The following is a 27,362-nucleotide window of genomic DNA, read 5'->3' as shown; positions in this document are numbered from 1 at the left end:
ATACTTGTGTGTTAGCCCTCTTTAAAAGTTAGGTTTCTACTTTTTCTTTATGGAAGAATAAAACGTTATAAAAAAAAACATAGTATCTGGCTAGGACGCCTGGGTGGCTCCGTGGTTGAGCATCTGGTGTGTGTGGCTCAGGGTGTGATTCCCGCCTGGGGTCCAGGATTGAGTCCCACATCAGGCTCCCTGCGAGGAACCTGTTGCTCCTTCTGTCTATGTCTAACCCTCTCTCTCTTTCTCTCTGTCTCTCATGAATAAATAAAGAAAATCTTAAAAAAACAAACAATGTAATATCTTAAAAAATACAGGTATATATATATAGTATCTATGTGGCTTTTTTTTTTTTTTTTTTTTTTGGTCTCTCAATGTATAAAATTCAAAGAGGACCAAGAAGTAAGTTACAAGATTGTGATCAGGCAACCCTGATTTTAATTAAAAGTAATATTTGTGTATGTATTTTGAAAGCTCCAACTACAGACAGGGAATGAATGTAAAAGCCACCTTCCCCAACAGTGCCTCCCACCCCTGTCTGCATGAGCACTGTTTGTGCTGCCAGCAGGCCTTTAGGACCCAGAGAGGGGACATTGTCTTGTGCGTTCTCTTCACCTGAGGGGTCTTAGTGCGGAGAGTTTCCATGACTGTCTGGGGCCATACGTTGTTTGTAAATGTAATAATTTCCCATGACCTTCCTGGCCCCTAAGCTTACCTGACACTTGCTGATCATCTGAGGCTCCACAGAGTCCACCTGACTTTACCAGCGGTGGAGCTAATGTGTCAGCATGCCATCTCTGGTCCTGGAGGTGGGACGTTCATGTGCTCTGCCTGGCTAGACCACAACCTGCATGATACATGAGGTGGACAGACACTGTCTTGGAGCTCATATTTTTTTCTTTCTTTTTTTTTAAAGATTTTATTTATTTATTCATGAGAGACAGAAAGAAAGAGACTGAGACTTAGGTAGAGGGAGAAGCAGGCTCCCTGCGGGGAGCCCGATGCAGGACTCAATCCCAGGACCCCAGAATCATGCCCTGAGCCAAAGGCAGATTCTGAACCTCTGAGCCACCCAGGCACCCGGAGGTCATGTTTCTTTGGGCCATTGGCGTACGTGTGTCCTGCCTGGCCCTGCTGGTGTCTCCATGACTCTATCCCACCTTCCCTGCACTCCTCAGGCAGAGGCTATGATGGTGCAGAGTAAGGGTCAGTGGAGGGTCCACTGCGTACCTCACTAGATGGGGCTGGACATGCAGTGCCAACTTCTGGAAAGGAGGGGAGTTTGAGCTGACTTGAACAATATAAGAATGCACCAAGAAGCAAATGCTGTTTTTGGAGAGGCATGCCGTGGGGGCCATGGGTCAGGTGCACAGTGTGACTTTGTCATCAGGCGATTTCAGCAAAGGCCACTCCTCACCCAGCTGGACATTGATTCACTGCTGGGGTCCTTAATGTCCCTGTGGATTGACATGACACGGGCTCTGGGAAGTATTTGACCATACATCATTTTTTAGACACATAGCTAATATTTAAAAATTATCATCTCCAAATATTTACTTTACATACCAGAACTCTTCTGTAGCTTTCTTCTTTGTATTTTGTTTATTTTACTGGTTTGCACAACATCATACATGGCTCTCGTGTGGACTGAGAAGAAAGGTTTCAGGACATACCTTACAAGAGTGTTTCATCTTTGCAAGAGTGGCAAGTGCTGCTGCACCTTCCTTCTGACTGCCTGGCCAGCTGGGGTGGGGACAGCTCTGGTACCATCCTGGCCAGCCCATTGGGCACACTCCTTTTGGGGTTAGATTTGTTTACCCTGCACTTCTAGTCCTTAAGGGCACTCATAGTAGAACAAAACTATAAACTACTAAACAAAGCTTAACTAATTAGAAACCATAATGTGTAGGTACTGCAGAGTTGGTTTTCTGTTTCACTTTTCCTCATACCAAAAGCTGATCAAAGTTAGGGATTTCAGTACCTCCTACCCTCTACATCTCAGCTCCACAGCTCTGCCTCACCTCCCACACGCTTGGCAGGTTGGGTGCTCAGGCAACACTTAGCCATTTCCTCGCCAACTTGCCTGTTAGAGTGTCCTGTAGAAAACAACTGTACTGCTCTGCTTGGCACCCCGATCGCAGCTCTGGCTATGTCTTCCTGGAGAGTTCAGGAGGCCTCAGCAGGTATCTCTCTCCCCTTCCTTCACACACTTTCTCTCCCTACTGGAGTGTGGGCTCCAGGAGGGAAAGAAGCACTCCTAATCGCTATGTGTTCCAGGTGCCAGGGTTAAGTTCTTGTGGGATGAGTGGGTGTCTGAGTGGGAAGGGAACCTATTGTCCCCACATGTGGATCAGAGGAGCAGAGATGGAAGGAGTTCTTGCACCTGCTCAGTGTCTGCCAGTGTGGGCCACTCTGCTCACCGCCTGCCTTTTGCCCTGTTGTCTACCACCACCACCCCCCGCACTGTGTGCTGTCAGCCAATGGCCTGAGGGCTTCGCTACTTTATTTATTACTGAGTGGGAGACCAGGGCCAGGGGTCCCTGACGAGGCAGCAGTCTTCACCTTCATGTAGGACTTTGAGGTGTAATCATTCTGCCAGTGTGTGTTTCTATTTACAGGACCTCAGAATCAGGTCAGGGTCATCATCTTTGTTTGTTTTCCAGGTTATCTGTCCTGCTGCCGCTTCCTGGATGACAATCAGATCGTCACCAGCTCTGGGGACACCACTTGGTGAGCATCCGAGCGCCATGCCTTTCTTATACTGCCTGCCTTGGATGTGTAGGAAATAAGATTCTTGATATTAATTAGGCCAATTTTTTATTAAGATGAAGTGTCTGTGAGGCATCAAACACAAGTGTGTGAGTGATAGGGAGTTCATGGTACTGTGTAGATTTAAAAGCTCACTTTAATTTGGAACAAGGAAGGACTGACTCAGGGGCATTGAAGCTGCAACTGTACTGGAAGTGCCTGCTTTTCTTTCCCCAGCACACACTCCCTGGCTGGGTGACACTCAGCAGCCCTTTGAGGGGTGGAGGGGAGTGAGTGTGTTTCCATCCCCTCTTAGCACTGTGCCATGTGGACACTGAGCAGGGCTGAGGAGCAGAGCTTATTGTTTCAAGTTGACTGTGTCAGAATTCCTGAGTTTGAGCTGTTACCTCACTTAGAGTTAGAAGCCCACTTAAAGAATCTCTAGAATTTTCATTTGTGTCACCAGAGCATACAATTTAAATGATCAGATAGGTGGTGGATTGGTTGGTTGGTTTTGGATGTAGAACACATTCTTAATAGTTTCCTGTTTGTTTGTTTGTTTGTTTGTTTGTTTATTTAAATTTATTTATTCATGAGAGAGAGAGAGAGAGAGAGAGAGAGGCAGAGACACAGGCAGAGGGAGAAGCAGGCTCCATGCCAGGAGCCTGGAGCCTGATGCGGGACTTGATCCTGGGACTCCAGGATCGCGCCCTGGGCCAAAGGCAGGCGCCAAACCGCTGAGCCACCAGGGATCCCCTAGTTTCCTGTTTAAAAGCCCAGGGGCACCTGGGCAGCTCAGTCCCTTAGGCTTCTGCCTTGGGGTCGGGTCATGATCTCAGGGTCCTGGGATCGAGCGCCACGTCAGGCTCCCTACTCAAAGGGGAGTCTGTTTCTCCCTCTGCTTCTGCAATTCACCCCAATTATGGTTGCTCTGTCTCCAATAAATAAATACAATCTTTAAAAAATAAGAGTAAGCCATCTGCTAAGGCCAGAAGTTTGACTTAAGGGTTTTTACATTGTTTGTTTGGTTCCAATAGGTATTTTATGAGTCATTTTAGATTTAAGCTGTCCTTGAAAGCTTTTCTGGTCTCTGAGGCATGATGTGGAGACATGCCCTGCACCAGGTCCTGACTCCCATATCCAGCCTTTCCTGTTCTACAGTGTTCTCTTCATATAAATTTTATAAGTTCATAAAAGGTTTATAATCTACATCAATTTTAGGAAGAATTTCTGTATTAGAAGATATATATTTTTAAAGATCAAGCTCCCTGCTCCTGGGAGCCTGATGCAGGACCTGAGGTCATGACCTGAGCCGAAGACACCTAATGAACTGAGCCACCCAGGTGCCCCTAGAAAATACTTTTTAAAGCTTTTTCACTTATGAGTAAGTGTTTTTCAGAGTCGTAGGCACATCTTATTTTCTCCTCATAGTCCCGCAGTCCCTGGCACGGAAACCCCTGCATGGTATCCAGTAAACCGTGTGACTGGATTTGCGTTTCAACCAGATTTCCTGGGAGGCTGGAATGAGCGGAGCAGTGTTCAGTGCTGGTGCTTCCTAGGGTTGAAGCACTGTCCACATCTTACTTTTACAGCTCTCAAGTAGCTGCTCACACTGACAGCTGCGGGGAGCACCAAAGTCGGGGCTGCCACCATGGCACATTAGCCATCTCCTGTCTGTTGCTCTTGGGAGGGGCCATGGGACCTCAGTGTTGCTCTGAACCATTTGTTTACCTGGTGTTGTCTCTGTCCTAGCTTCTGGCATTGATACTGGCAGCAGTAGATTCACATTCTCTGCCCCATTGGGGGTACCTCCAGGAGCTCCCTGTTGCTCCTGACAAGCCCACACACAGTACAGGTCACTGGCTCCCTCTTTGCAGGTGTTTAAGTTGACATAGAGATAACCATTTCTCCAAACCCTGGGGCCACATTCTAATCTGTATTTTGTTTGCTTTGCTTCTTTTCTAAACAAAGTCACATTACAAAATTTAGATTTGTCAGGAAAAAATAGTGCGGAGGTTTACTGTGGTCCTGGGTAGTTTGAAGGAGTGTTAGTCACATGACTGGTTGTCTGACAAAGTTAGATGACTGCTTGTCCTGTGTTCCTGCTATAGTGCTCTGTGGGACATCGAGACCGGCCAGCAGACAACCACGTTCACTGGACACACTGGGGATGTTATGAGCCTTTCACTCGCTCCCGACACCAGACTGTTTGTCTCTGGTGCTTGTGATGCTTCAGCCAAACTCTGGGATGTGCGAGAAGGGATGTGCCGGCAAACTTTCACTGGCCACGAGTCCGACATCAATGCCATCTGTGTGAGTCGGGGTCCTTTTACAGCTGTTTGCAAGTTAGATTACTTTTTGTGTGCTGCAGAACACACCATTAAGTCATAAAATGTTTTCAGGGTTAGATGTTCTGTTTTTTTCTATCAACTATAACCAACTTTACAAAAACTCTTTATAGAAAAGTGTGATATGGTCTGTCCTTGTGAAGCCAGCTAATTCTGTGTTAACTCGTTCATCTCACAGACATTGGCGTTGAGCCTGTTGTGTGCAGGGATCTGCTCCCAGCTCTGGGACAATCCAGTGATTGGTACTTGGCTTCCCTCTCGTTTGCCTTGGCAAACAAGGCAATACAGCCTCTTAGGAACAGGAAGCAGAGGCTGAGTTTTGAGCAGGAACCTCATGCCCTCAGCCCAGTGGTTGGGGCATAGCCGATGATGTGAAAGGGGTTTTGTGAGATGTGAAGCATGGTATCTGGTTGGTTGGGTCTGGGGGTCCCTTCTCCACAAGGCTAATCTGGCTGCTCGTTGCCCTCAGGGGTAACCATGCTCTTCCTGCTTCTTGGAAAACAGTTAATCATGAAATGAAGTCTTCTCTTTTGGGAGGACAGTGGCTATGTCTGCCCCAGTAACAATGCCCTCACTTCCAGGTACCTGGGCAGCTGCCACTCCAACCCCCTCTGTGTCTGCTAGAGCCCAGTCCTTGTTGACCTTTCCCTCCTGTGCCAGCAGCAGCCCTGCTGTTGGGCAGGCCTGTTTCCGGTACTTCTCTTTGTACATTTGCATACTCTCTTGACTTGCTTTCTAGTTCTTTCCAAATGGCAATGCATTTGCCACTGGCTCGGATGATGCCACCTGCAGGCTGTTCGACCTTCGTGCAGACCAGGAGCTTATGACTTACTCCCATGACAATATCATCTGTGGGATCACCTCCGTGTCTTTCTCCAAGAGCGGGCGCCTCCTCCTCGCAGGGTACGATGACTTCAACTGCAATGTGTGGGATGCACTCAAGGCCGACAGAGCAGGTAGGTACTTGTTGGGCCTTCCTGGGCCTACTGGGCACTCCTCCTGGGAGACACCTTTCAGGATGACCATAATGCACCAAGGCTGAAATGTTTAGGTTTGTAGCCCATCATGCTGCTAAGAAACATGTGCCGAGCCCAGGTATACCTGCCTGCACCGTGGCATGCCCCAGCAGAGAGATGGGTGACAGGCCAGGGTATTCTTACTCGGGTTTATGTGGGCTTTTTTAGGACCAGAAGCTCTCCCTACACGGACTGTGTACAGTGCACACAGCCACAGTGCGCAGGGCAGAGTGAACTGCTGGGTGTTTGAGACTGTTGCCTTGCTTTCTCTCCCCTCTGGCTGTATGCAGTAGAACTGTGGTGTGCCCAGTGAAGTACAAAGTCTAAAGTTCACACATAAAGGGCAAGTTGTGGTTGTAAAGTTTTAAAGCATTAAAACACAGCTTGTACAGGAGTGCCCGGCTGACTCAGTTGGTGAAGTGTGCAACTCTTGATCTCAGAGTTGTTAGTTCAAGCCCCATGTTGGGTGAATTTAAAATAAAATATATATTTTTAAAGATTTTTAAATTTAATTTTAAATTTAATTTTATTTATTTATTTATTTATTTTAATTTTTTAATTTTTCTTTATTTATGATAGTCACAGAGAGAGAGAGAGGCAGAGACACAGGCAGAGGGAGAAGCAGGCTCCATGCACCGGGAACCTGACGTGGGATTCGATCCCAGGTCTCCAGGATCGCGCCCTGGGCCAAAGGCAGGCGCCAAACCGCTGCGCCACCCAGGGATCCCTAAATTTAATTTTAATTTTTAAAAAATATTTTATTTATTTATTCAGGAGAGACACAGAGAGAGAGAGTCAGAAGCAGGTTCCTCATGGGGAGCCTGATGCAGGACTCAATCCCAGGACCCCAGAATCACAACCTGAGACAAAGGTAGACAGACACTCAACCACTGAGCCGTCCAGGTGTCCCAAGATTTATTTGTTTTAGAGAGAAAGCGAGGGAGAAGCAGGCTTACCCACTGAGTGTGGAGCCAGACATGGGGCTCAATCTCATGACCCTGAGGTCATGACCTGAGACAAAACCAAAAGTCAGACACTTAACTGAGCTACCCAGGTACCCCATAAATTAAATCTTAAAAAAAAAAATAGGGGCACCTGGGTGGCTCAGTTGGTGAAGTGTCTGCCTTCAGCTCATGTCATGATCTCAGGGTCCTGGGATTGAGTCCCAGTTGGGGCTCCCTGCTCAGTGGGGAGTCTGGGCTTCCTCTCCCTTTGCTCCTCCCCCAACTCATGCTTGTGTTCTCTCTCGGTCTCTCGCAAATGAATAAATAAAATCTTAAAAAAAATAAAACACAAGTTGCACAAAAGATGAAAAACTTCCTGCATTAAACATGTCAGGTAACTGAATTGAACTGGTACTTTCAGAATCTTTCAACTCTGTTAATCTTGGCAAGGGGAAGAAGGGGAGCATGGCTTGGGATCTTCTAGGGTTCTCATCTCACCTCCCACTTTTTGATGCATCTTTTCCCACCCTGGGCTGAGCTTACCCTTTGCTCCCCCTGCTCCTTCTCGCAGACCCCTTGCTCCCACTGTTTCTGCCCTGATAGTTCCTTGGTCATGGTGCCACAGCAGAGGTTATTGTTGCATCTGGCTGAGGCTGTCTGTTTACTCAGCTGTGACACTAAGTAGTATAGGAAATGGACAAGGGTCCTCTGAAATTAGCCATCAGCTTCTTCTGGATGGATGTGGAGTGTCCTGAGTGATAATTATCTAAGCACAGATGCTGAGTATCAGCAGGAGGCTTATTTAACTCTGAGGTCAGCATGAGGTTACTGTGTAACATCCCATTGGCCCTCTCCCTCTTGCATCTGTACCAGCCCTCTGTGTTTTGTGCCCTGTGCTAGGCTTTAGGGATTATAAACAAATGAAGAATCCAGATGAAAATTGGTTATAATTGCCCTGAGATTGGAATGGTTGGATTTTTTTTTTTTTTTTAAGATTCATTTATTTTAGAGAGAGCATGAATGGGAGGGGCAGAGGGAAAGGGAGAGTCTTTTTTCTTTTTTTTTAAGATTTTATTTATTCATGAGACATAGAGGTGGGGGCGGGGGCAGAGACATAGGCAGAGGAAGAAACAGGCCCCTGCCTGGGGCCAATGTGGGACTCGGTCCCGGGACTCCTGGATCATGCCTTGAGCTGAAGGCAGATGCTCAACCACTGAGCCACCCAGGCGTCCCATGGGAGAGAGAGTCTTAAACAGATACCAACCACATTGAGCATAGAGCTGGATGCAGGGCTCAATCTCACCACCTTCAGATCATGACCTGAGTGGAAATCAAGAGTTAGATGCTCAACTGCCTGAGCCACCCATGTGCTCCTTATTTAAGCTTCTTACCATCATGAGGATACTCGGGAGTTGGTGCAAGAGGCCCTGAGTCATTCACTGTGTGTTTTGTGTCTTTTTATTGTGTCTGTTCCTTGTCATCATGCTGTCTTAATAACAACCTTACTGGGTGCCCCAATTTATCTTTATTTTGTTTGAGTACTTCCCCTGGCTATAGGTGCCTTCACATTATTTCAATAGAGGACTGTATTGAGCCTTACTTGCCTTAGATGAGCGTGGCTTTTCTTCCTCCTAATGTCATTTATTGCCATAGAGGCATTGCAGGCTCTGGGCTTCGGGGTTCAGGGCTTTCCTTTCTGCGTGTGACTGTGCCACCCAGCCCTGCATAGCATCACCACATCACTGCTGAGTGGGGCTCCACTGGGTTCAGGAGTGACGGGCCTGTCATTTGCTCTCAGGTGTCTTGGCTGGGCATGACAACCGTGTCAGCTGCCTGGGGGTGACTGACGATGGGATGGCCGTGGCGACGGGGTCCTGGGATAGCTTCCTCAAGATCTGGAACTAACGCTGACAGGTAACACAACAGTGCAGGTGCCCTCCCTGCATGCAACTCTGTGTACTTCTCACAGCACAGAGGGGCTGACAGTTGCTAGATTAATTTTGCTGTAGATTTGGAATTGTAGTGTATCCACCTGAAATGTGCCCTCAGCGGCAGATGGGCAGGGCGGTGAAGAGCCAGGAGCACTGACTTCAGGTCTTCTTTTTACATTTCTTTAAACTCTGTTTAAAACAGCAGGTAGACGTCGTGGCGACTGGAAGATCATTCCAACCTTGAAGCGTTACAGTGATAGCATTTCCAATCCACCCCTACTAACGTGGACGCCCTGCACCCCCTCAGAACTTCAAAAGGGCAAGACCTTTTCCTTCACTTATTGCTGAAATCAAGAGCACAATTCCCATGAAGAGAAGAACCTCTGTGCTGTAAACTCAAACAAATTGTGCATTCCTCCCGGGACCATTGTCTTTGTTTCCTTTTTTGTCTTGGATGAATTTAAAAGGAAATACTATAATAAACGTGCTAACCAGAAGGTAAACTTGAGTGTAATTGTGAGGCAGACACACCTTTTCACTAGTTCATTTGAATTCTAGGTCAGTGACCCTATTTTGTGCTGTTCATGCAAAACAAGTTGAGGATTTTATCTTGTAATTGGTTCTAAATTTCAGGTTGTGTTTGTAACAGGATTTTGCAAAACATTCATATTTCCTTTTTAAAATCTATTCCTTTACATTCAGTAGTTACACAGAGGAAGAGGGTCTGGTGCAGCCTCTCTGAAATTGTTAATGATGTAAATTGAGTCCCTTGTTTTTTTGTTTTTTTTTTTTGTCTCGTGTCACATAATTGTTACGCACAAACATGACATAGAAAGGAAGATGCTAATAAGGAAAGGAACCAAGCACATGCTATGGATGGTCTTGAATGCGTGATGAATAGTAAACTCAGATTAGGCACCGTCTGCTCCCTGACCTGTCCTCCCTGCCTTCTCAGTTCAGTTCTTAATCTCGCCTTGGGTTTCCTTGTGAAGTCAGAGGGAAGTTCGTAATAATAGCCTAACACTACCCTGCGCCCTGCCCCCACCGTCAGGAACCTCTGTTTTCCAGAGAGGCGCCCGTCCTGTGCTTGGATAGTCAGTCAATTATTTGTGTATGAAACCATGTACAAATCAATGTTTTGAAAATAATGATCTCAAACTTTCTAAGTTAAATTTTAAAAAATTTGATCGTTTGCCATATTGGGTGGGTTTACTCTTAGAATCGCATGCTGTAGAAATGCTCAAAAGCGCATATAGGACTCAGTCCTTAGATGTTCTTTTTCTTTTAAGAAATAACCTCTTTACAGTTGTAACCACTGCGGCTCTGTCCACTCACTGCTGCTATTCTGTGCACAAGTGTCGGAAGCAGTGCAGCCAGCAGCGCTACACGCTTGGGCAGCGGGATTAGTCACTGTTTCTTTCTTTCTTTAAAAAAAAAAAAAAGAAAAAAAAAAAGCCCTGTTCCAAATGAACGTTGTTGGATTCGTGGGTGGGGGTGGGGGCAGGGGATGGAGACCCTGGCCTTCCTCTATAAATTCCTCATGGCCTGTCTCTGCCATAGAACCAGCCTTTTGCATCTGAGGCAGATCATTCTCTAATACACAGACCTCCTTGGTCCCACTGGAGGCCAGTGTCCGGCAGCAGTGTTTGGACGGCAGTGCCATGGGCTGCCTCCCTGTACCCGAGCCCACTCCACAGCAGCAGTGGTGGCTTCTCTCTGTTCTGTTTCTGCAGCATCCTGTACAGAACTGTGCTGTGACATGCAGTAGGCCTGGATCTGGCAGAGAGAATAAACACGAGCCCTCCTTCCTTTCCATCGACACCTCTGTAGAGCTCTCTGCACCCTGTGCCCTTCACTGTTTGTATTTAATTTTAAAGTCAGTGTATTGCAAGGAGGCTGGATGCAAGATAGATACTATATTAAACTGTACTGTTATTTAAGATGTAATAAAGCAGTTTGACATGAGGGACTTTGGTGTGGCTGCTTGTTTGCCAGGCTGTTTGGGTTCGTGACGACAGCCATCTTCCCCGGCCACCCTGCTTGGTGACATCAGCTTGATCTGGTCGTGTGGGTGGTGCCATGGCTGCTCGCTTCTCTGCCATGTCTTTCATCTCCATCACCAAGAATCCGTGAAAGGAGGGTTGGGCCCTCAGCGGGGGCCCAGCAGTTCTGCCACCACCAAACCATGCCCTCTCCGCCTCCCACCAGGCCACTGCCCAGGGTGTGTGGAGTGTCCCCAGGTGACCGTCCCTCCAGTCTCGTCTTCTGGGCCTGAGGCCCTTGCTTCCCCTTTCTCTGTAAGATGTTTGAGGATGTTACTTCAGAGACACAATTGCATTCTGACTAAAGTTTTAATCTCAGTCTGAGTAAACAGAATTGCATCTTGGAAGAAAAGTGAGCAGCTGCCACCAAAGTGTGAGAAACAAGTTAGAGGAGTGTGCTAAAGGACCCCCACCCAGGCCCTGTCCCTTCCTTATTCTATCAGGCTGTCCAAGGTAACTTGGTAGTTCTCATGGGTTAAATGCTGGTACTTAGTGAAGACTGCTCTCCATGTAAAATACTCACACTTCAGGCTCTGTTTTCTAATTGCCAGTAAGATGGAGCAGCGGGGGGCCTATTGTGCATTTCTGTTAGGATCAGGGGTGCCTTAGAGACCCGGTAGCCTGAATGGTGGGTTTGCCTGGCTTCAACCTCCTCCCCCACGGCTTCCTCAAAGATACTGTCAGCTGTCTTACAAAATGCCAGAGAGCATCTGAGGTGCCCCTGGAGCTGACAGCTGAGTCCTCGGGAGGGAGGTTCTCCTCAGATGAGAAAGCAGGAGGAGGCAAGTAAGCCTGCCCAGGGGCACACCCTAGGATGGACACAAAGTGGGCATGGGGTAAAATGGGACCTCAGCCCACGGCTGGTCGTCCCCAAATGTCTTCTTGTTCCGTCTCCTGTGCCCCTAGACTGACATGGCCACTGCATAGTGCTGTCCTCTGCTGGCTGAGATTACTGTCCCACTTTCTCAGCAAAGCAGTCACTAGAAACAGGCACCAGTAGGGGCGTCTAGAAAGGGACCCCTGTACTACAGGGTGGACTGTGCTCCTTCTCAACCTTCAGGTGGAAAACTCAAGCTTGCATGAACTAGGTGGACCCTTTAGCATTTGGCCTCTGCTGCTTGGACAGTCCTGGGAAGTGACGTTTTGCTCTGTGCCAGGTGTCCCCTCCATGATGCCTACCCTGCTCCCTTGTCTTCCTCTGATCGCCCGTGCAACTTCTGACCCTCCTGTTCTAGTCATGGCCCTGCCCTTGGGGGCACACCTGCTTCAGGTCCACTGTTATGTCTTCATACAGAGCCCGTGGAGGCTGGACTCCAATTGAGGCCTCTCTGACTTCTTGGTGCCTGTCCCCTCCTACCCAGTGTTGCACCCCAAATGGATACCAGGTTCTCCTGCCACCTCCTACAGCGCCTGACCCTCAACCTGGCCACACTAGCCCTGGGGCTGCCCCACGGGGTGTGCTATATCCAGGCAGGGTCTCCCTCTTTCTTCCTCTTTTTTTATTTTTTAATTTTTTTTTTTTTTTTTTTTTTTTTTAATTTATGATAGTCACACAGAGAGAGAGGCAGAGACACAGGCAGAGGGACAAACAGGCTCCATGCACCAGGAGCCCTATGTGGGATTCGATCCCGGGTCTCCAGGATCCGCCCTGGGCCAAAGGCAGGCGCCAAACCGCTGCGCCACCCAGGGATCCCGGGTCTCCCTCTTTCTAGTGCTTCAGTCTACTCTCACCCCTGCCTGCTCTATGAGTCCAGTCAAAGCTCTTTCCAGAGCCAAGGCCAGACTGTGCCCCTGATGACCTCCCTGCAGGTCACTTGGCCTGTCTGTACCCTGCACACCATGCAGAGAAGAACACCTGCTTTCTAGAAGCCTTGTGAGAATCCACTGAGTCCCCTGTGTGCAGGTGCCAGATCCCCCCAGCCCAGGCTGGCACTGCCTATGCCTCAGGAGCTCCTAGCTGCTGGCAGTTCATACCCCTTCACTGGCTATCCTGGTGAGTGGCTTACAGTCTACTCCAAGGTCTTGTTCCCTGCTGAACCATGTGCCTGGCACTTAGCGGGCCTGCAAGAACAGGGGCTGCCTCACTGCAAACAGGACGCTGCCACATTGGCAATTCTAGACCCTGGCCCATGGGGAGGAGTAGGTAAGGCCAGGCAAGAGGGGCTGGACTTGTCCTCACGTGCTGGCTAGAGGGCTGAGGCTGGGGAATGGATGAGATGACTTCTGCACACCCCAGGACGCCCCCCTCCTTCACAAGAAGCCTTGGCCCCTCTGTGCCACCCCTGTCACCCAGGCTCCAGGCCACTTCCCCTTCTCAATGCTGGGCAGCCTCTGTTCACCCCCCTCTCACTCCTGCCAGGCACAGTTGAGGCCAACTTCCCTATGAGCTGGAAGCAGGACTCTGAGGGGAACCCCTTCCATCCTAGAGCCGCCTCACAGGCTGCACTCAGAATCTGGGACCACCACCCTACCTGAATGAGTCCACCTCTGAGCAGGCAGCCTCTGGTTCCACCTTCCATAGCCCAAGCTTCCTTCTGCCACCTAACCCACCCACTCTGCTCTCCCCCCTCATTCAACCTTCAGAAGACAGTGCATCTAGGTTTTAGGAATCTGAGGCTCAAAACAGGAGTCACAAGTCACATTTCAGAAAAATACAAGGAAACAAATATTAGTGCTGGGAAAGGTTACCTGAGATCCTCTGAGGCATAACCCCCATCCTACGCCCAGCCCAAACAAGTCTGCCCTGCACCCATCCCCCACACTGGCCTTTGTCCCTGCTGCTGGCCCTGCCCTCTCCCCACCAAGTCTGGCTTATTCCTACTCTGCCTTTGGACTCAGTTTAAGCAACACCTCCTCTAGGAACCTTCTGGATGCCTGAAGGAACCCTTCCCAGCATTGGCTTCTATTATTGCTGGTCAGCCCTTGGGGATCTGGGTGGGACCAGAGCCTGCTGGGAGAAATTGCACAATCTGCTCAGCTGAGGAAGCCCTGTGTTCTCATCTCTGAAATGGGGAAGCACTCCTGCCTGAAGTCTTGAGGTCTAGGGTGGAAGGAGGCTTTCTGTTACTACCACACCTGCACAAGTTCCCTTTAGACAGAGGCACACAGGAAGCAGCCTGCTGTGTGACCTTGGCTACTTAGGAGACAGGCTCTCCTGCCTTGATGCCTTCTCTTTAGACTTCCTGCTCTAGAAGGATCTTGGGAGGTTTGGCCTAGTGCCTGGAACATGGTTAAGTGCTGGATCAAGCATTTGTGTTATTCTGTTCATGATCATATCCAAAATACACAGCTCAAAAGGCTTCGGTGGGTGTGGCTGGCTGTCACTTTAGAGAAGTGGTTGGGTTTCCAAAATAACCAGACGGGGAAGTTGAGAAATCCCCAGAGGTTGAGAAATCCCCCCAAAGTCCTGACAGCCTTGCCCCCCTTTCTACTCACTCTTGGTGACCCACTGCCCAGTGGTCCCAGGACAGCACTAAGACATGTCCTGTCTTCTGCCCATCTGTGTTTCAAGTCTCTGGACACAGGGCCGGGAGACCCCACCCGAGAAGACTGACCACAGCAGGTATTGGGGCAGTGGAAACGCGGCAGCCAGGCTGCTGCAGAGGGCGCCGCTCCACACAAGGTGGGGGGAACCTGAGTGTATGGGGGAACAACGGTGGGCACCGCCCAACAGTGCCCTGTCCCAGGAGCCTGGCACCCTGTTGGGACACTCGACTGCTGCGTGGCCTGGGGCAGCCTGCGGCCCGCCCGGAAGCTATAAAGTGGGCACCATGTCCCTGGTCCCTTTCCTCTCTCCTCTCTGGGTCCTCTGGGGAGGGGGTGGCAGGTCATCTGGAGGGGCCCCCTTTGACATCCAAGGCGCAGCGCCCCTGTGGTGGTGCCTTCTAAGCAGATTCACAGCCCGTCGGTTGTGGAATCCTAAGCGGGTGCTGCCGCCACTCGAGGGGACCCGGAGCCAGCACACCCGGCCCGCGATGCAGGCGAGCGGGGGCGGACGGGGGCAGGGGCAGGGGACGGATCCACGGACGCGCCTCCAACTCGCGGGGTGAGTGCGGACCAAGGTTCTTCTCGGCGGCCGCCTTCGGAGTCGCGGCAGCAGAGAACCTGCCGCGAAACTCCTGCCCCTTACCCCCGCTCCCGGGCCCCCTGGGCCCCAGCCTCCGGCCCCAGGTCCTTGCGGGCGGATCCAGGGGCCTGGGGCGCGGCGCATGTGCGGAGCGGGGCGCTTGCGCGAGGCGGGGCGCAGGCGGGGCGCATGCGTGGGGCGGGACGCGCGTGCGCACTGGCTGCATTGCTGCTCGGCGGGCCGGCGCCGCGGTCCCGGCGGCCGTGGGGCGGGGGGCGGCCATGGGGCCGGAGGCGGCCGCGGCGCCGGGGGCCGGCTAGCGACCGCAAGCGGCGGCGGGGCCTGCGAACTCGGTCCGGAGAAAGGACGGCCCCGCAGGCGCCCGGGACAGCGAACGGTGAGTGCGCGTGGCCCCTCGGCCCGGCCCTCCGCCCGCGGTCGCCGCCACCCGGGGGCCGGGGCCGGTCCCAGGGGCGCGGGGTCGGGGGCCGGGACGGCCTTGCCCGCCTCCCGGGTGTGGGCCTGGGGGCGCGACCACCGACCTCACCTGCGGCGGTAGCCTCCCGAGTCCGCGGGCTAGCGGGCCCCCGGGGGCAGGTCGAGGTTATCGGGGGGCGACCGGCAGCGGCGGCCGCGGGAGTCTCGGGCCGCGGCCGCCCCAAAAGGACGGGTGTCCTGGGCTTTGGTTCCGAGTAACAGGTTACTTTCCTTGCCCATCCTGGGCCGCCGTCGGCCTTCCCTGAACACTTGCCAGTCCGTCCTGGGTGGCGTCCCAGCTCGGAGACGGGGGTTGTTTTCCGTCTTTTGGGACGACGCCCTTGAGGGACTCGTTCTCCGGAGTTCTGTCCCCGGGGCCCTGTGTAAGCGGGCACAGCGAGTCCTTCCCTCATCCTGACCTTTGCCTCCGCCCCCGGGGACTTGAGGGCAGGTGCACGTGCAGCCTGGAGATGAGCCCCCGCGATGGTTCTGACTTGTGGGCAGGTCTGCGCTGCCCGGGACCCCGGAGCCCCGCGTGCTTCGACCTGACGGTGGAGGGTCGCCGTTGGGGGGTACGGGGGCTCCTCCGTAGAGGAGAGAAAACCTCATTCGATTTTATTGAGTTTCCCACTTGAGGAAAGGTAGGTGTAACCTGCAGAATGGAGAGACAGATGTGTTTTGATGGTAGGTGATGGCTCCGCATCACAGGATGTCCCTAGGCACGGATGTTAGGGAGGGAGCTGGAGGAGCTTCAGGAGGTGGTGTGCAAGGGACTGTGCACTCCTACCTGCGGGGCCTCCTCCAGCCCTCACTGCCTCCTGTGTACACCTGTTGACAGGTGCTGCTGCTTTGGCCAGCCCTGGGCTAGTGGGGGTCACTTTGTAACCCCACCATCTCATTTCTGTTTGTGCTGGTGGCTTAACCATTTGCAATACCTCCCAGACCCACGATTGTCAGGCTCCTACGTTTAACACGTGGGAACAGGTAAACACTTGATTGGACAGTTAGCAGAAAGTATTGAGAGAAACACAGTGAAGGAGGCAGCTCACACTGCAGCAGGGAAAGGGCTGGGTGACACCAGTCTTCATTCATACAACACACCTTGTTTTCCTTACCTGCTCAAGGAAGGGTGTGGCCACTTCTCCCTAACAGCCCCCTCAGGTCTTCTGTTCACTTTATGGGGTTGCAGGTCAGGCTCCTGGTTCACGTTGCCAGCGTGGTTTCCAAAAGATCTTCCTTGGTTCATATGCTGCCAGTGCAGATGCCCAGTTTTATCATGTCCTTGCCAGCTTTGAGCAATATCAGTGGGGGAAGAAGGGAAGGGCTACTTTATAGGGATTTGTTTCCAGCCTCAGTGTCAACTAGTGAGGTTCAAATGTTTCGTGTCTCTGCCACCAAATAAACTTTCCTTTTTCATTTAGTATCTTCAACAAATACAGATTGAGAGCTCACAGTGGATGTCATGTGCATCATATCTAGTCTGTGGGCATGTGTACGACTTGTGTCTTGGTGTCTCACTGCCATTTCAGTGTGTCCCCTCCCTATCGTGTGTGAGTTCTAGGGAATCTTGTTGCCCAGCACTTTTCTCCTAATGAAACTTCCCAATGCCAAAGTTGTTTTTTGGGGGTTGGGGGGCCTGGTGGGCTCATTCGGGAGAGCATGCCACTCTTAAGCTCAGGGATGTAGGTTTGAGTTCTACATGAGGCACAGAGATGACTTAAAATGAAACTTTGTTTGGTTGTTTTAAGGGTTTATTTATGTATTTGAGGAGGAAGAGGGAGAGAGAATCCAAAGCTGACTCTGCACTGAGCACAGAACCCAGACCATGGCTCAATCCACAACCATGAGATTGTGACCTGAGCTAAAACCCAGAGTCATCTGCTTAATTGACTGAGCCACCCAGACGCCCCTAAAATGAAACTTAAAATAATTTTAAAAATAAAATCAGAATCATGCTGTCAGAAATGTAAATGAACTTGGATAGAATTAGGATTTTATTCTTTTCAAATGACGTGCAGAACAAACTTGTCATCAGATTAGTCTTTGCAAGTAAATATTAACAGCTTCTAGATAATGAGTAACAAGATTTTTAAACACATTTGCCTTTTGTGATTCCTTTTTTTTATTTATTTTTTATTTTTTTTTTAATTTTTATTTATTTATGATAGTCACAGAGAGATAGAGAGAGGCAGAGACACAGGCAGAGGGAGAAGCAGGCTCCATGCACCGGGAGCCCGATGTGGGATTCGATCCCGGGTCTCCAGGATCGCGCCCTGGGCCAAAGGCAGGCGCCAAACCGCTGCGCCACCCAGGGATCCCTCCTTTTTTTTTTTAAATTAACTGTTTTGAAATAATTATAGATTCACTCACAGGAAGTTGTGAAGTAGTGCAGAGAGACCCTTGTCTCATTTTATACACCTGTAGTGTGGCCATTTTCATAACCAGGGAATTGGCATTGGAGAACTACTGTTCACTACACTCCTTATTCAGATTTCACCAGTTTATGTGCATGTGACTCTCTGATGTTTTGCCCCATTTATACACTGGTGTACCTATAGCCACAGTTGGGACTCAGAACCACTCCATCACACCAGGGAAGACTGCTCTCCCCTGTGTGGCTCATACTCTGCCTATATCATTTTGCTATCTTGATAATGTGTATGGGATCATTCAGTATGTGACCATTAGACATTGGCTTTTTTTTCACTCCATCTGAACTACTGCAGGCATCAACAGCCTGTCCGCATGTGTTGCCCGGTTGTATTTTACTGTGTGGATGGACTGCGGGTGGTTTAACCTGCAAGGAGACATTGGGGTGGTCAGTTGCAGTTTTTGGCTATTGCACATAGAGCTGCTGGGAATGTTCATGTGCAGTATTTATGTGGACATACATTTTTGTTACTCTGAGGTAAATGCCAACTTGCATTTGCTGGGTTGTCTACTTTTTTTTTTTTTTTTAAGATTTAATAAGACTGTGAAATTTCCAGACTGTACCTTTCACATTCCCACAGCATTGTGTGAGTGATGCTTTCTCTGCAGTCTGGTTTCTAGTTGTCTTAGCCATCCTTGCAGGTGTGTGGTGAGACTGTTGTTTGAATTTACATTTTCTGGTGGCTGATGATGTGGAGCCTCTTTGACGTGTGTGTACCTTGTGGACAGCCTCTGGTGGGTACATCTCTTGCCCATTTTCTAATTGGATTGTTTGTTTTTTTACCTTTGCATTTTGAGATTTCTATGCATATTCTACATAGAAAACCTTTGTTGAATTTCTCATTTGCAAATATTTTCTCCTACTCTGTAGCTTTTTAAATCTCTTCGTAAAATCTTCCACAGAGCATGCTTCTCATTTTAATGAAGTCCGGTGTATTGATTGATTTTTTTTTTTTTTTACCGTTTATGAAATATATCACCTGTGTAAAAATGTTTTCTAGTACTAGGTTCTATAAACTTTCTCCTTTATTTTCTTTCCTTTTTTTTTTTTTTTTTTTTGAAGATATTATTTTTAAGTCCTCTCTCCACCCAATGTGAGGGTTGAACTTACAACCCTGAGACCAAGAGTTGCAGGTTTCCCCAAACCAAGCCAGCCAGGAACCCTGCTCTTATGTTTTCTAATAAAGTCCATAGGTCATGTTTTACACTTGACATAACCCATTTTGATTCTTTTTAGTTAATTTTTGTTTAAGGTATGAAGATCAATTTGAGGTTCAGTTTTTTTCCCCAGTTTTATTGACAAATAATTGACATACATCACTGTGTAAGTTGAAGTGGACAGCATTTGTTGAGTATAGAATATTGTCCCAAGGTTCGGTGTATGTAGAATTCTTAAGCTTTGAGTGGGAGCTGAGACAGCTTCACCTACATATTTGGCTGTGGAGTTGATTGTATTCAGCACTTTTCCCAGGGAATGGTGAGGAGCTGGTGGAAAGTGATTTTGGCCTGGTTGAAGTGCGGCTTAGAAGACCATGCACTGCATGTTGGGGCAGGCTTCCTGCTCTGTTGGGTCTTCTTGTCTGGGTTCTGTGGCCTTGAGCAGAGTCTTAGGAGCGTTGGCCCAGATGCCATCTCTGCCCCATCCTAGCTGTGTGACCCTGGCTTTCAGTGTCCTAGATACTCCCCATCTAATTGTGAGAGTGTGTCAGGTGATGTGAGTTGAGCGCTTGGACAGGGCCTGGCAGGGTGGGCGCTGGACCTTGCCATGGGCACAGCACAGCCTTGTCTGCACTTCCCTCCCGTGGACTTGGCAGTTGCACATCTTTTACCATGTCCGCCCATGTTGGTATCATAGCTAGCTTATGTATCATTTGTCAGTATGCCCTTTTTTTTTTCCTCAGACATCATTGGTTCTAACAGTGGTAATTATTTAATTATTTAACAGCTCAAAACTGAATTCCCCCCCTACTTTGCTGAGGGTTTTTTTTTTTTAATATTTTATTTATTTATTCATGAGTGACAGAGAGAGAGAGGCAGAGACACAGGCTGAGGGAGAAGCAGGCTCTGTGCAGGGAGCCCGACGTAGGACTCAATCCTGGGACTCCAGGATCACACCCTTGGCCAAAGGTGGCGCTAAGCCACTGAGCCACCCAGGCTGCCCTGAGGTTCTTTTAGTAAAGAGTGTTAGGTTCTGTGTATTTGCTTGTTTGTTTCTTTTAATTGAAATATAGTTGTTGATACAAAAAAGAACAAATCTTTTAGAATCTCTAAAAGTAGGAGTGCCTGGAAGACCTAGTAGTTTAAGCATTCGGCTCTTTGTTTCAGCTCAGGTCATGATCTCAGAGTCATGAGATTGAGCACTCTGCCCTCAAATAAATAAGTAAATCTAAAAAAAATAAATAAGTAAATCTAAAAAAAAAAAAAAAAAGAATCTCTAAAAAAGAGAGTTTTATTTGAGTTCAAGTTAGAACAGCCACCCGGGAAACACATCTTTAGAACAGCCACCCGGGCAACACATCTTCACAGGGAAGAAAGCACTCCAGGGATTGAAAGGCTTTTACAGCATAATATAGTTTTTACATCTTGTAAAAGCTCAAAAGATTATAGATGAAGATATACGCAGGAATCACGAGTTTTATCATAAGGGAATGTAGAGAATAGGAGTGTTGGTTGATACCTCAAGGACAAGATGGTTTTCTTTTAGGCTACTCACAGAGCAGATGGACAATGTGTACGTGGGGGCCATAAATCAGGCTCTTTTTTTTTTTTTAAAGATTTTATTTATTTAGGACGCCTGGGTGGCTCAGGCATCCTAAATTTTATTTTATTTATAATAAATATATAATAATTTCTATTTTATAAATTTATTTAATATATAAAATATAAAATATATATTTTATTTACTTACATATTTTATTACAAAAATACAATAAATAAGATTTTATTTATAATGAACATATTAGATAAATTTATTTGATTTATAAAAATATATTTTACATAAATATAAATAAGATTTTATTTATATAATTATTTATATATTTTTAGGTGAATTTAATATATAAAATATAAAAACATTTTATTTATTACATAAATATAATAAATAAGATTTTATTTATTTATTCATGAGAGACAGAGACATAGGCAGAGAGAGAAGCAGCCTCCCCACGGGGAGCCTGATGTTGGGACTCGATCCCAGGACCCCAGGATCACACCCTGAACTGAATACAGATACTCAACTGCTGAGCCACCCAGGCATCTCTATTTTATATTGTTCTTAAAGTAAGCTCTGTGCCCAGTATGGGGCTTGAACTCAGAGAAGAAAAATTGCATGCTCTACTGACTGAGCCAGCCAGGTGCCCCAAGATTGCCTCCTTTTTTCTGGCTGAGTAATATTCTCGTGTGTGTGTGTGTGTGTATGTGTGCGTGTGTGTGTGTGTGTACACACCACTTCTGTATTCATCAGGATATGGACAAATGATTACTTGAGTTGCCTCTGTATCTTGGCTATTGTAAATAATGCTACAATAAGCGTAGGGGTGCATATATCTTTTGAAATTAGTATTTTCATTTTCTTTGGGTAAATACTCAGGAATGGAATGAGTGGATCCTATGGTAGTTCTATTTTTAATTTTTTCTGGAACCTCCATACTGTTTACCACAGTGGCTGCTCCAATTTGCATTCCCACCAACAGTGTAAGAGGGCTTTCCTTTCTCCACATCCTCACCAACAGTTATTTCTGGTCTTTTTGATAACTAACCATTCTGATAGGTGTGGGGTGATATCTCATTGAGGTTTTGTTTTAAAAGATTCTGTTTATTTGAGAGAGGGGGAGGGAGCAGCAGAGGGAGAGGGAGAATCAGACTCTCCACTGAGCAAGGAGCCAGCGCAGGGCTTGATCCCAGGACCCTGAGATCATGACATTGGCCAAAGGCAGCTGCTTAACCAACTGAGCCCCACAGATGCCCCATCTGGTTTAGGTTTTGATTTGCATTTCCCTGACAATTAATGATGTTGAGCATCTGTTCTTGTGTCTCTTGGCTTTCTGTAGGTCATGTTTGGAAAAATGTCTGTTAGGTCCTCTACCCATGTTTTAATTGGATTGTTTTTTTGCTGTTGATTTGTAAGTTCAATATATATTATGGATATTCACCCCTTATCAGATATATAACTTTAAATATCTCCTCCCATTTACTGGGTTGCCTTTTTGTTTTGTTGATAATATCCTTTGCTGTGAAAAAGCTTTTTTACTTTGGTGTAGAGCCAGTAGTTTATATTTTAGCTTTCCTCTTCCTCTGGAGACATAAATATGTTACTAAGGGTGCTGTCCAAGTGATGACTGTCTTTGTTTCCTTTTAGGATTTCTATGGTTTCGGGTGTCAGGTTTAGATCTTTAATGCATTTCAAGTTTATTTTTGTAAATGGTGTAAGAAAGCAGTGCAGTGTCTTTCTTTTGTATGGAGCTCTTCAGTTTTGCCAACACTATTTATTAAAAAGTCTGTCTTTTACTATCCTTGCCTCCTTTGTTGTAGATTAATTGATCATATAGGTGTGGGTTTATTTCTGGGATCTCTATCCTGTTCCATTGGTCTATGTATATCTCTTTATGTGCCATACCATACCATTTTGATCTCTATAGCTTTGTAATATAGTTTGAAGTCTCAGATAGTGATGCCTCAAGCTTTGTTCTTCTTTCTCAAGATTGCTTTGGCTAGCTGTTACAGATCTTTAGTGCTTCCATACAAATTTTAGGATGATTTGTTTTAGTTCTGTGAAAAATGCTTTTGGTATATTGATAGGGATTGCATTGAATGTGTAGACTTCTGTGGATAGTATGGATTTTTTAACAATATTCTTCCATGAACATGGTGTGTCTTTCCATTTGTTTCTGTTGTCTTCAGTTTCTTTCATCCATGTTTTATAGTTTTCAGAGTACAGGTATTTCCCTCTTTGGTTAAATTTATTTATTTATTATTGTTTTTAAAGGTTTCTATTTATTTATTCATGAGAGACACAGAGAGAGAGCAAGAGGCAGAGACACAGGCAGAGGGAGAAGCAGGCTCCATACAGGGAGCCCGATGCGGGACTCGATCCCAGGGCTCCAGGATCACGTCCTAGGCCGAAGGCAGGCGCCAAACCGCTGAGCCACCCAGGGATCCCCTTGGTTAAATTTATTATAGGTATTTTATTCTTTTTGGTACAAGTATAAATGGGATGGTCAGACATTTTTTTTTTTAACAATGTTCCTTCTAAAATTGTGAATTCACATGTGATAGTTCCAGTTTCACTCATGGTGTTGGTCCCATAGGGTCCTTGTGGGGATTTAAAAAATTACAAAAGAGAAGCAGTGAGGACAGTGCCTGGCACAGAGAAGATCCTCAGTTAAGTTAGTGATTCTTTAGCCTTTGGACAGTAATAATGAGGTAAACACATGCATGTAATTTTTTTGACATGTTGAACCAAACTCTGCCATCTTGTATCTCTGACCAGTTTTTCCTGGCTCCTCTTTAGGCCCTGCATGGCCTTTCTGTCCTCACCTCTTGGCACTTGGTGCCAGCCCCCCATTCTGAATCCTGAAATCTGTGCTGCTCTTGCACTCGTAACTTTACACTGTCGGTTTCCTCCCAGACTTCTGTCCTGACCCTTTCCTTTGGCTCCTAAATTGAGGCCATGCCCTAGATTCAGTCCTTGGGTCTCCTGCCCATCTCCCTGGGGAGTCTCTCAAGTCCCATGGGTGTAAGCACTCACCATGTGCTGATGAAGCCCACATTTCTGTGCCCAGAGTAGCCTGTCCCCTGACCTATGACCTTGAACATGTAGCTGCCTGCTTGTCTTCTTCCCTTGGCTGGTAATAACCATGTAAATTCAGTGTGGTACCTTTCAGGCCCTGAGAGCCCTCAGTAAAATAGAATTTCTGTAGCTTCTGTTGTCAGTTGGGGAAGGAAAGAGGCCACAAATGAGGGGTGCCTGGCTGGCTCAGTCACTGGAGTGTGAGTGTGACTCTTGATCTTGGGTTGTGAGTTCCAGTTCTGTGTTGGGTGTAGAGATTACTTAAAAATAAAATATTAAAAAAAAAAAAAAAGAGTGAGATTCCTGGGTGGCTCAGTTGATTAAGTGTTTGGACTCTTGATTTTGGCTCAAGTCATGATCTCAGGGTCATGAGATCAAGTGGTGGACTCCGTGCTGGGAGTGTAACTGGGCTGAAGTTCTTTCTCCCCCTCTTTCTGCCTGCCCGGGCATTTGTGCATGCTCTCTCTCTAAATAAATAAATCTTAAAAAAAAAAAAAAAAAAAAAAAAGAGTTGGACTCTTAACCAACCCAGCTATCCAGGTGCCCCCCCCAATAAAGTATTTTTATTATTTTTTTACTTTTTTAATTTTTAAAAAAGATTTTATTTATTCATGAGAGACCGAGAGAGAGAGAGAGAGAGAGAGAGGCAGAGACACAGGCAGAGGGAGAAGCAGGCTCCATGCAGGGAGCCCAATGTGGGATTCGATCCCAGGACTTCCAGGATCACATCCTGGGCCGAAGGTGGGCACTAAACTGCTGAGCCACCGAGGCGTCCCACAATAAAGTATTTTTATTATTTTTTTAGTACTCTTTTTTTATTATTATTTATTTATGATAGTCATACAGAGAGAGAGAGGCAGAGACATAGGCAGAGGGAGAAGCAGGCTCCATGCACCGGGAGCCCGACGTGGGATTCGACCCCGGGTCTCCAGGATCGCACCCTGGGCCAAAGGCAGGCGCCAAACCGCTGTGCCACCCAGGGATCCCCCAATAAAGTATTTTTAAATTAGAGTATATATATTGTTTTTTAAGATATTGCACACTTTAGAGATGACAATATAGCATAAGCATAAGTTTTTTATACACTGGGGAACCAAAAAAATTCATTTGACTTGCTTTATTGCAATATTTGCTTTACTGCAGTAGTCTGGGACCAAACCTACAGTATCCATGATGTGTGCCTGTAAAAAGATTAATGCAAAATAGATTATACACCTAAATGTAAGATTCAAGACTACAAAACTTTCAGTAAAAAGCATTGAAGAAAATCTTAGTAGCCATTAGTTTGGCAAAAATTTCTTAAACATGACATAAAGATCAGAAACTATAAAAAATTTTGACAAATTCATTACAGTTAAAATCTTTTATCCTGGGATCCCTGGGTGGCGCAGCGGTTTGGCGCCTGCCTTTGGCCCAGGGCGCGATCCTGAAGACCCGGGATCGAATCCCACGTCAGGCTCCCGGTGCATGGAGCCTGCTTCTCCCTCTGCCTGTGTCTCTGCCTCTCTCTCTGTATGACTATCATAAATAAATAATAAAATAAAAATAAAAATAAAAAAAATCTTTTATCCTTCCTAAGACAACAGTGAAGAAAATGAAAATATAAGCTACACACAAAAAATATTTGCTAAACATATGTGTTATGAAAGACTTACATCCAGAATGCATAAAAAAATTCTAAAAACTCAGTAAGAGAACAACCAATCAGAAATGAGCAAAAGATCCCAACTTGGGAAAGAAGATGTATCAACTGCAAATAAGCACAAGAAAAAATGCCCAACAGCATCCATCTTTAGGGAAACACAAATTTGAACCACAGTAAGATACCACTTGACACTCAACTGGAACAGCTAAATATGTAAGAAAACTAACCATAGCAAGCAATGATGAGGCCAGGGAGGACTGGAAGCCTCTGACATCACTGCTGGGGATGGAAATGGTACATCTGCCATATGCTCCAGCTGTTCTGCTCCTGGGTATAGCCAAGAAAAATGAAAGCTTGTGTCCACACAAAGGTGTGTGTGACTCTACCTGTGATAGCCCAAAGCTGGAAACAAGCCTCCATTCAGATCTTTTCTCAAATGTTGCTTCCTCAAGAAAACCCTGCACACACACACACACACACACACACAAACACACACACACACCGCACTCATACCCATTTCCTTGTCTTTAGGGTCATTACTACCTGCCCTTATTACATTACTCTTTCATTTGTTTTTGTTTGTTTAAAGATTTTATTTTATTTTATTAGGATTTTATTTATTCATGAGAGACACACAGAGAGAGGCAGAGACACAGGCAGAGGGAGAAGCAGGCTCCATGCAGGGAGCCCAGTATGGGACTTGATCCTGGGACCCCAGGATCACACCCTGAGCCAAAGACAGACGCTCAACCGCTGAGCCACCAGGTGTCCCTAAAGATTTTAGAGAAGGTATGGGGGTGGAGGACAGAGGGAATCTTAAGCAAACTCCCTCCTGAGCATGGAACTGGACACTGAGCTCAATCATACAACCCTGAGATGACCTGAGCAGAAACCAAGAGTCAGATGCTTAACATACTGAGCCATCAAGGTGTCTCCAAGTGTCCAACTCTTGAAATCATGGTCGTGAGCCCAGCATGGAGCCTACTAACTAACTGACTAAATAAATAACTTTATTGCTAAAAAACCCTAACCATCATGTGAGTAGCAGGGATGGCTGCCAACTTAACAAGGGTGGTGGTTGCTGGGGTGGCCATGGTGATTTCCTAAAATGAGACACCAATGAGGTTTACCTCATTAACTCTTTCATAAATGATTTCTCTGTAGCAGGTGATGCTGTTTGATAACATTGTACCCATAGGAGAACTTCTTCCAAAACGAGTCATTCCTTTCACACCCTGCCACTGCTTTGTCCACTCAGTTTATGTGATGATCTAAATCTTTTGTTCTCATTTCAACAGTCTCCACAGCATCTTCACCAGGAATAGATTCCACCTCAAGATGCCATTTTCTTTGCTCGTCCATAAGAAGCAACTCCTCATCCATTAAAATTTCATCCTGAGATTGGGGCAATTTTGTCCCATCTTTCGGCTTTCTTTCTTTCTTTTTTTTTTAAGATTTTATTTATTTAGTCATGAGAGACAGAGAGAGAGGCAGAGACACAGGCGAGGGAGAAGTAGGCTCCATGCAGGGAGCTCAACATGGGACTCCATCCTGGCCCCCCAGGATCACACCCTGGGCTGAAGGTGGCACTAAACTGCTGGGCCACCAGGGCTGCCCAAGGCTCTATTTCTGATTCTAGTTCTCTCACTGTTTACACCACATCTGCAGTGACTTCCTCCCCTGAGGTTCTGACCCCCTGAAAGTCATCCAAGAGGGTGGGGGTCCACTTCTCCCAAACTCCTGTTTGTGTGGATATTTTGTCCTCTTCCCATGCATCATGAATGTTCTTAATGGCATCTGGAATGGTGAATCCTTTCCAGAAGGTTTTTAGTTGACTTTGCCCAGATCCAATAGAGGAAGCACTGTCTATGGCAGCCATAACTTTACAAAGTGTATTTCTTAATTAGACTTGAAAGTTGAAATTACTACTTGA

General features: G+C 47.1%; 2 protein-coding genes across 10 annotated transcripts in view; both read left to right on the top strand.

Annotated features, from left to right (window-relative positions):
* The window catches only part of GNB1 (G protein subunit beta 1), a 99,386-nt gene extending 88,440 nt beyond the window's left edge, over window positions 1–10,946 (top strand). For all 4 annotated transcript variants that reach the window (XM_072731017.1, XM_072731015.1, XM_026007146.2 and 1 more), the window contains 5 exons: window positions 2,658–2,724; window positions 4,854–5,055; window positions 5,830–6,046; window positions 8,849–8,964; window positions 9,184–10,946. In XM_072731017.1, coding sequence (XP_072587118.1) covers window positions 2,658–2,724; window positions 4,854–5,055; window positions 5,830–6,046; window positions 8,849–8,955 — 593 coding nt within the window. In that variant the 3' untranslated portion in view covers window positions 8,956–8,964; window positions 9,184–10,946. The remainder of the gene's footprint in view (window positions 1–2,657; window positions 2,725–4,853; window positions 5,056–5,829; window positions 6,047–8,848; window positions 8,965–9,183) is intronic.
* Window positions 10,947–14,275: 3,329 nt separating this feature from the next.
* NADK (NAD kinase) overlaps window positions 14,276–27,362 on the top strand; it is a 30,334-nt gene continuing 17,247 nt past the window's right edge. For 2 of the 6 annotated variants that reach the window (XM_072731011.1, XM_072731012.1), the window contains exon 1: window positions 15,315–15,486. Coding sequence is in view for 3 of the 6 variants with exons in the window: in XM_026007145.2 (XP_025862930.1) it covers window positions 14,503–14,585 (83 nt within the window). In the remaining 3 variants the exon portion in view is untranslated. Of the gene's footprint in view, window positions 14,586–15,302; window positions 15,487–27,362 lie in introns of those variants that run through there. The other 4 variants (XM_026007145.2, XM_026007143.2, XM_026007144.2 and 1 more) reach the window with 4 other exon arrangements.

This window comes from Vulpes vulpes, chromosome 12 (assembly GCF_048418805.1).
Source record: "Vulpes vulpes isolate BD-2025 chromosome 12, VulVul3, whole genome shotgun sequence".
NCBI classification, from domain to species: Eukaryota; Metazoa; Chordata; class Mammalia; order Carnivora; family Canidae; genus Vulpes; species Vulpes vulpes.
The sequence above is the reverse complement of the archived record's forward strand: the minus strand, read 5'-3'. Positions and strand labels throughout refer to the sequence as shown.